The following is a 9,062-nucleotide window of genomic DNA, read 5'->3' as shown; positions in this document are numbered from 1 at the left end:
AAATGAACATGGCTCTATGGTTGCATTTACACAAGCAACCCAATTCTGATCTATGCCCAATTATTGGCAAAAGAGCTGTTTTGATTGGTCAAGATACCAATTATAGGGTGAAAAGATTTGGCGGCATGTGTAAATGCAGCCTTTGTTTTCTGCCCTGTGTGTGGATTAGAGAACAAATCAGTGCTCCCTCCGATAAATATATTGGATTGATGTCAGGTGCAGACCATAGGAGCTAGTCCTAGTTTGGCTGTGTGTAGTTAAAGCAAAATCACTCATATACGATTTGCAATGCAAATGAACATAGCTCTATGGCTGTGTTTACACAGGTGACCCAATTCTGGTCTTTTGCCCAATTATTGGCAAAAGATCTCATCTGATTTGTCAAAATATAAAATCTGAATTAGTCTTCCTGTGTAAACAGCCTTTGTATATTTTTCCTTCGTGAAATATAAAATACTACAACCCTTGCCATGGTCGTCTCCTTACAATCTCTCCCAAGTGGGTTAACTCTATAAAAGCCTCACTTGAGGTGACATGAGTTACCAGATTGTTTGCATACCAACACATTTTCGTACCCATTTTGCATTACTTTAACGGTTCTAAAAAGCAATAATAAATTTAAATTGCAGCAGTAAAAACACAGAAATTACGAATGACTTATGCTTTTGTTTGACACCGGTTTGGTTTTCAAACTCATCTCTCTCTAATATACTTAATGAAAGAAATACATTTTCACCCCTAACAGCCATGTTATTGTCTTGTTCCTCACAACCAAGGTACAGTTACTGTCTGAAGAAAAAATAAAAAAAATGATAATTTTAATTTGTTTTACCTTGCTTTTGATTGGATAGGGCCCTGAGTAGTAGATCATATACAGAAATTAGCTTGCTTGCTCATTAATAATTCTTAATTTACCCCCTGAAGGGATGTCACTCCTGTTTAGGTTATTAAAATACAACCTCCATACAGATGTAGGATCTTAATTTTGACCTATATAGCAAAAATAATCCTGCAGCTAAAGTATTTGAACACAATGTTTCTTGATATGTGGTTAGGCTATTAGCTGGTCAAAAGTAGGCTACATGAAAATTCAATTTCTGTTAATATGTGTTAGTGTGGGTTTTCAGTAAATTTACAATTCAGGAATATTCTCAGCAACAAAAGAGTGATCAAATTAAGATCCTACATCTGTACATGGTCATGTTGTAGGCCTACATTATGATAGCTTAAAATAACTGTTAACTCATACCCAAATAATGTTGTTGACTCATTCTATACTTGTAATTGTGGCCAAAGTTTTTGGCCAAGGCGTCTCAATGAGGGGTTTGATTAATTTTGTAGGCATGTTTAAACATGTAGGCATGTTTTGCACCGGGTGAAAGTTGATTGCATTCATTTTGAAACTGGGCTGCCTTCAGGCATGAGCTAGGTGTGACGTAGGAGCACGTGGAGTAATGAGTAGGACTAATGCAAAAGTGATTGCTTTTGAGCTTTATCTGCCTTCCCAATGAAAATGAGCAAATTCTAACATTTGTTTTATGGAATATATATGTATGTTTCTGGACGATGCACCATGCTGCCTTGTTGACAAAATGACCGAGCGGCGTAGATTACTTTTCCGTTTGAGAAGGGCGCTCTTCCCTCCCCTCTTTCGCCCGATGATAGAACGTGCCTTTGCCAGGTACCCGGCTGGTCAGTATAATCGAATCCGTCCACTGACTCATTGGCTGAGCTGGCCAATCAGCTGTTTACTTGTCATGGATATTTGTATCGATTTTTATCGACCGGTTTACGCCCACACCACAGAAAAGCTGCTTTTTAACTTTTTAATTCTTTTTTTTTTTTTCAATAAATATATTTCAGTCATATTAACCAGGTTTCCAACTAACCTTTTTTATGCGAGTAAAGTATATGTCAGATATGAAATGTAACGACAGGCCTGATGGAAACTGAAAGGTTTTCGGTAAACTTTCTAAATGTCGACAAAACAAAATACACTAGACAAGGTGGGATCTTTTTTTTGTGTCTGTAAAATGTATTATGTGAGAAATGTCAGTGGAAACGCTTTTAATAATAATGTCATCATGTAGGCTAGGGTTCCCCAACTGGCAGCCTGGGGGACAAATTTGGCCCAAGTTTTCTGTGAAAATTTGTATATATATATTTTTTATTGTTGGTCAAAAAAGACTGTACAAACACCAGCAAATCAGCTCCAAGTGATTTTAGATTTGTAAATAGAGAGATATACAGTATGTGATCGTAAGCAAGGTTTGAAATGATTCTGTTTTAGTTAAATATTATATAGTTTGGGCTTTTTGAGGTCAATTTGCAGTTGACAAATTACTTGTAATTATGTTCTGGCCACCTGACCATCCACTCAAGAAAAGAAAGAATCAGTCCACGGCTGAATCTAGATGATGATCCCTGATGTAGGCTATAAGTGCGCTCTAGCCAAGAGTACTGTATCTGTGCACTGTTGGCTGGAGCGCACTGCCAATGCCGGACTGGGAACATAATGACATTTTTTGGGGTGAGAAAACTATAAAAATAGTTGAATGTGATGGAAACCTATTTAACTTGTATTTTTTGTTGTCGGTACATGGGAATTTAATCGCAAAAGCTATTTTTACGCGCACTACGTCATCACGCACAGCCTTTAATCTGCAACATCTCTGGTGGAAAAATGCGCATTTTAATTTTCATGCAATTTTTTTTTCGAATATTCACATGGAAATCTGTCACCATTAGATGGAAACCTAGCTATAGTAATTAATTCTAGATCATATTTCATAGAAATTTGGAAACACCGGATAGCTACTTTAAGAGGCTTTACCAGCTTCCACACTACTGCATGTCATTTCAACATGTTTTAAAAGGATTATGTTCTCTCTGCAGTGCAACAAACAAAAGGATTAGCATTTCACGATAGCAACACGCGTGACATTGTCCAACATGCAGGAGTCATACTGCTCAAGTAACTCCCCGCAATATAACACTACCAATGTAGGACAAAGCTTAATATTGGCCGTGTAATGCAATCAAACAAAAGTTCAAAACAACAGAAAATGTTAAAGGAAGCTTCCGACTAAATCTATCCAAGCTGAAGAGAAAGCAAATGTAACAAGAATGAAGTCATCGATTAGCAAAAAAAAAAGTTCCCAAGAGTGGATTCAAACAGTAGTTTTAGTCTGTGTACAGTATGCAAAAAATGAAATATTACCGTTTTTCATTGTCTATAAAGCCAAATTACTGTCCTATAGTCACTGGGTCGAAGTTATGTTGCTAATTGTATAGGTAATATACAATACTCCCTACCTTACCAGGAAAACTGAATAAGAATCAATGTAGACATCATAACTGTTTTCTCACACAGTGATAAAAGTAATTACTGTATAACAACAATAGAAATCCTTTGAATCGAAGTCTGTTTGAAAAGCGAATAGCCCAACATTGCATAGTAAACAGGTGAAATAATTGATTAAGCAAAAGAGCGAGTGCATGATCTTGCCTTGGTGGCATGAAAGATTTCATATGGAATTAGGTGATAACCGTTGTCAAGAGTAAAGCATTCTAGTGTTTTTTTTGTGTCCTATTTACAATCTGAAGTTCTCACAGCTATTGAACTTTCCACTTAAAAAGCAACTTTCATGAAAAAAAAAAAAGTGTTCATATCTGATATGAGTTGTAGTCATGTGTATCAACTCTGGTAGAAAATAAATCTACCTTCAAAACTATCATTTGAGGGTTAAAGGTCCAATGCAGCTGTTTTTATCTCAATATCAAATCATTTCTGGGTAATAATTAAGTACCTTACTTTGATTATTTTCAATTAAAATGGTCAAAAATAAACAAAAATAGCTTCTTAGCAAAGAGGAATTTCTCAAGCAAGAAATTTGCTAGGACTGTCTGGGAGTGGTCTGAGTGCGGAGGGAAAAACCTAAAACTAGCTGTTATTGGCAGAGGTTTGGAACTCTTTGTTATTGGCCTATTAACTAATTTACCACCTGGTGATGACACCCGGCAGGCCAAAACTCCACCTCACCAAAACCAGTCTTTACATTTGAGTCATTTAGCAGACGCTCTTAACCAGAGCGACTTACAGTAGTGAGTGCATACATTTTTGTACTTTTTTGTGCGGGTCCCTATGGGCTCTTACACTAAAAGGGCATTATATAATAATTTTCACAATTTCACAGTATTATTCCAACCTCATAGTGTGGCATATATAAAACACAAGGAAATCACGTTTTTGACTGCACTGGGCCTTTAAAGACAGGAATTTCTGAGCCTGTCTGAAACAGAATTCTGGAAAACCGTGATGGGATGGGATATATAGCCTATGTTATGATTGGGCTAAACAAACGATGCCTCTTTCCATTTCGTAGCATCATTTTAAAATACAAGGAGCCAGATAAGTCCATTTGTTGAGATATTCAGTTATGCTTGTCCATGTCCCTAATGCTTTACATTGAAATGACAAAGAAGTGAGCGTTGCAAAGTGGCATTGACTGGCAGACAGTGTTCAGAATGCAATGCCACTCTCATGCACACCTGTAAAGCAAGAGCACGGCACCGCCAAAGCAAAGGCAAGGCCATTCTTCATTGTAAATGCACAAGTGCTATGTACAGTAACTACTCACAAAGACTATATTGAAGTGTGGATTCATATTACAATCAAAACACACCTCTTTGCAAGGAACTTAAGTTGAATCCACTTCATTCCATGAACTGTGTATTGCATAGGCTGTTTGCTGAGAAACACCAGATTCCAAAAGCCTTAAAAGATGAGCCAAGGATTTGTGTACTGTGGCACTGTCAACAAATGACAGTAATGTGTGTTTAGTACAGGGGTGTGAAACTAATGACAAAATGGCCAAAATTTGAGGCAATAACACACTTTGATTATTCATACAAATTTGAAAGTGCAGATTTTATAGGTGTTCTTTTTTTGGTGTTCAAGTGCATAAATTTGTTCTCACATTTATGGCTTTTAAGTAATAGATGCATAAAATTCAGGCAGGACACAGTCTTTTGGTGTGCTTGGAGTTGTAGTGGCTCCGCATGTCCTTGCGAAGGCGAAACTTCTCCCCGCAGACGCCACAGATGTACAGGTGCACGTCCATGTGCTTCTCCAGGTGCTCTCCGCTGGGAAAGATCTGGAAGCACACCTGGCAGATGGTCTCGCCGGCCGACAGGTGCGAGATCATGTGGCGCACATGGTCGTGTTTGAGGAAGGTTCCCTGGTCGCACACGGGGCAGACGTAGCGCGCCATGCCCTTGTGCATGTCGGTGTGCAGCCGAAGCTGTCGCTCACGCAGGAACTGCTTGCCGCACGTCTGGCAGGTGAACTGCTTCTCCTTGGTGTGGACGGTGTAGTGCTCCCGCAGGTGGCAGCGCTGGTAGAAGCCCTTGCCACAGATGGCGCAGAAGTGCTTGCGCCGGTGGTCCGGTTCGACGCCGCCATCCTCCAGCAGAGCGGGGCGGAACAGCTCCTGCTCGTGGCAGGCCAGAGCATGCTCCAATGCTAGGCTCTCACTCTGGAAAAGCAAGCCACACTGGGGGCAGGCCAGGTCACCCCCCTCCAGCAGCCCATCGTCCATGGCCTGCGGGTCCTCGGGCAGGGGCGAGTCTGCCTCCTCCCCGTGGGAGTCGGTGTCCGCACCCTGAGGTTCGCCACAACGCTCAGCGTGCTCCTGCAGTTGCCTCCCCTTGATTAGGACCTGGCCACACCTCCCGCAGGCACAGATGTGTCCCATGTGGCTGGAGATGTAGTGAGCTGACTGGTCCTCCTTTGTGAGCAGTTCCCCGCACAGCTCACACGGTGCACTGTCCCCGTCCTGCTTCTCCTCTTTAATCTTGCGCATCTTAACAGGTATGCCAGAATCCTTGTTGCTGGACATGTGCCCCTCGAATGGCTCGTTGCTGTCGTCCATGACTGAAACACAAGCCTCGGCCTCCCGGTTAAATTTAATCGGTTCCCTCATAGTGTCGCTGAGTGCACCGTGCCTAGCACTGATCTCTCCCACCTGAACTACCTTAATGCCATCCATCTCGGACACCACGCTTTCTTCCAGCTCCACCTTGATGGTGATATTCCTAGCAGAACCAGGCTCGTTATCCGTACCAACTGTCATGGACCTGATCACTGTGTCAGCGTCTGACTTGTGGTCTGGCCAATCCTCTTCACCCTTGCAGACCACCCTGTGCTCCTCCATCCCCTCAGAGGCCGAGCTCTCCACCTTGCTGGAGTCGTTGTCTGCCTCGGAGCTGGTCCTGGGGACCTGAAAGGCCTTACGATTGGTGCAGGTGAGGATGTGCTCGATCAGCAACTTCTCGCAGCTAAAGACAAAGCCACAGTCGTCGCAGGTGTATGTGCGCCCGAAGCGGGGGCGCTCTTTCAAGGTGGCACTCCGACCACCGGGCCTCTTGCGCAGGTCACAAGGCTGCTCAGCCACACTGTCTAGAAACGGTGGTGCAACTACTACCAAAGGGGAAGCCACATCCTCCACCACAAGTGGAGGCCTGTTGACTTGAACAGGAATGCTTGGTCGCACAGGCACAGCAGTGATGGCAACTTTGGGCAAACTTTTGGGCTCCCCCTCTGGGGTGCTTGGCTTCTGCTGCTCGTACATGCGGACTCCAAACATCATTTTTCCTGCAATTGCCGGGCCAATGGAGGAGGAGGAGCTGGATGAGGTGGTGGAGGAAGAGGAGGAGGCCGAGGAGGATGGTGTGAGGTTGGAGGTGTTCCTGATGTCCCTGAGGTCCTCCAGGGTGTCTGGGATGTAGTACATCTGCAGGTAGGCCATTGAGACCTTGAGCTCCTCAAACTCGTAGCTACCCACCACGATGCAGCCAAGGTACATGAGCTGCAGGATGAGGTCGAAGCACTCTGCACTGATCTGCATGTTGCTGAGATCCATGCGAGCTGTCCCCTGCTGGTCCCGGATGAACATCATGCGGAAGTAGGAGCTGCACGCAGCCAGCACTGCCTTGTGGGCCCTGAAGTAGATGTCGCCAATGGCAATACAGCAGTCGCACAGGAAGCCCCACTCCCGTTGGTTGTTGAGCTGCTGCAGCACATGCTCGCTGTGGCTCGGCCTCGCCATCACCCTGGAAGAGTGAAGGGGAGAGCAGCGAATTAGCAAAGCAATGCTTCAATCTAAAGATGCTACATTTAGTTATTTAGCAGGTACCAAATCTGTTTGAAAACACAATTGCACATCTTAAGCTTCATTGAGTGGTTATTATCCCTGTACAATAACCCTCATTAAAAACAAAGTTGAAATAAAACAAAAGAGGAAATTTAAAAAAATGTAAACTCTCATGCCTTAATTAAGTTCTCAAAATAGTGCTAAACATTGCATGTTGAAGTAAAGTATTTTTAAAAGGTCTGCATGTGGCACATACTTTTATTTATTTCATTTTTTATTTTACCTTTTATTTTATTTTTTAATTTTACCTTTATTTAACTAGGCAAGTCAGTTAAAGAACAAATTCTTATTTTCAATGACGGCCTAGGAACAGTGGGTTTAACTGCCTGATCAGGCGCAGAACGACAGATTTGTACCTTGTCAGCTCGGGGGTTTGAACTTGCAACCTTCCGGGTTACTAGTCCAACGCTCTAACCACTAGGCTCACCCTGAAGACAATTCTTGTCATCCAGGTATGTACTCACACAGGACTATATTATCAAATTTACGATTTCAAAATGATCTAGCCTAATTGTATAATATACAGTAGAGCACATTATGTCTTGAACTAGTGTGGCTTTTTTTAGAGAGAGAGGTAGGCCTGCAATCGGAGGGTTGCTGGTTTGAATCCCACGTATGATGGGGAAATCTCTGTCGGGATTCAGGTATTCCATCTCCTGACTTTGTGCCCATGAGCAAGGCACCTAATCCCTTAATGCTACACTGTAACAGACCCTGGCCTCCAACCGCTCAGTGTGTGTGTGTTTGTGTAAGCCCGTGCTCCTCTGGAAGCAAAAAATACATATATCTACAGTATATAGCTAGCTTTTAAAAAAATCTAATTTACAGATTTACAGTGATGTCAATTACAGATTTTCTACAGTAACGGTGTTTACAAAGTGGAGTTCAGTCTGCACTGCATTTGTAGCCTTATTTTTTTAAAGCCAATAACATAAAATGTACTTGAACTTAGTTGATCACAATGAAATATCTGTTTGTCCAACAGCTGTAGACTACTAGTCTATCAATGGTCTACTTTGATAATGTGCAGTGAGGTGATGTCCTCTTATTTATGGCTCAAAAATAGCCGTTTCTTTGTCGGTACTCGTTGACTGCTCAAATCCCGCCCACCAATTTTCATTGGCCTGTTTTGGAGACTAAGTCGTGCGGGCATCGTGGCTGTCAATCATACCTCACTAAAAGTAACGATGACCTAAACAGCTTTACAATCGTTCCAATCGGAGCATCAGCGTAAATGAGTGATTATTATTTCTTGTTGAAAATATCGGGAGGACCAAACAATGTGAAACCAAAATGGAGAGACCTCCACGGCAGTGGCAGTGTTGTCGGAAATCTCACGCAAGCACGCACTGCCACCCCCGCGCTCCTACCCGCATTCACTCTATGAGAAAAAAGGCACAGGGTTTTTCCGAAAGCAGGAATGTTTACTCTGTGAAAACACTGAATAAATACTCACCGACAATAAATGGAGCAGACTGTGGATGTAGTAAAACTGAAGTTGGGGTGTACTGTCCAGAAGTTCCACCTGAACCGCTTTTATCCAACCATAAACTTGTGACGAGAATAATCGCGAGGGCGAAGCAAGCCCCTTCTGCAGCACGGATGAAAGAACTTCCGCACAGCCGCTCTGCCGAGCTCGTTCACCGCACTGAGCGAGATCCAGCCCCACTCACGCAAATCCAAACCTCCCGAGACTGGGTGTACTGTAACAAGGCAGTGACTAGGCTGCTCAGCTGGACGCTTACAAGTAAAATGGACGAACATAGAGACTGTGACTGTGGCATAGGCTATTTAAGTTAATAGCGCAAATGCATAAAATTAACAAGGTTTATCTTCCTCCGCATAAAT

General features: G+C 42.8%; 1 protein-coding gene across 1 annotated transcript; it reads right to left on the bottom strand.

Annotated features, from left to right (window-relative positions):
* Positions 1-4,010: 4,010 nt before the first annotated feature.
* Positions 4,011-9,027, bottom strand: zbtb1 (zinc finger and BTB domain containing 1). The gene is made up of 2 exons (XM_021611473.2): positions 8,671-9,027; positions 4,011-7,113 (listed from the first exon to the last, which is right to left on the bottom strand). Exon 2 carries the CDS (start codon positions 7,107-7,109, stop codon positions 5,013-5,015), a length of 2,097 nt encoding a protein of 698 aa, XP_021467148.1. The 5' UTR covers positions 7,110-7,113; positions 8,671-9,027; the 3' UTR covers positions 4,011-5,012.
* Positions 9,028-9,062: the final 35 nt, after the last annotated feature.

The sequence above is a fragment of the Oncorhynchus mykiss genome, chromosome 8, assembly GCF_013265735.2.
Source record: "Oncorhynchus mykiss isolate Arlee chromosome 8, USDA_OmykA_1.1, whole genome shotgun sequence".
Classification (NCBI taxonomy): domain Eukaryota; kingdom Metazoa; phylum Chordata; class Actinopteri; order Salmoniformes; family Salmonidae; genus Oncorhynchus; species Oncorhynchus mykiss.
Note: the sequence above shows the minus strand (reverse complement) of the source record. Positions and strands in the feature narration are given on the sequence as shown.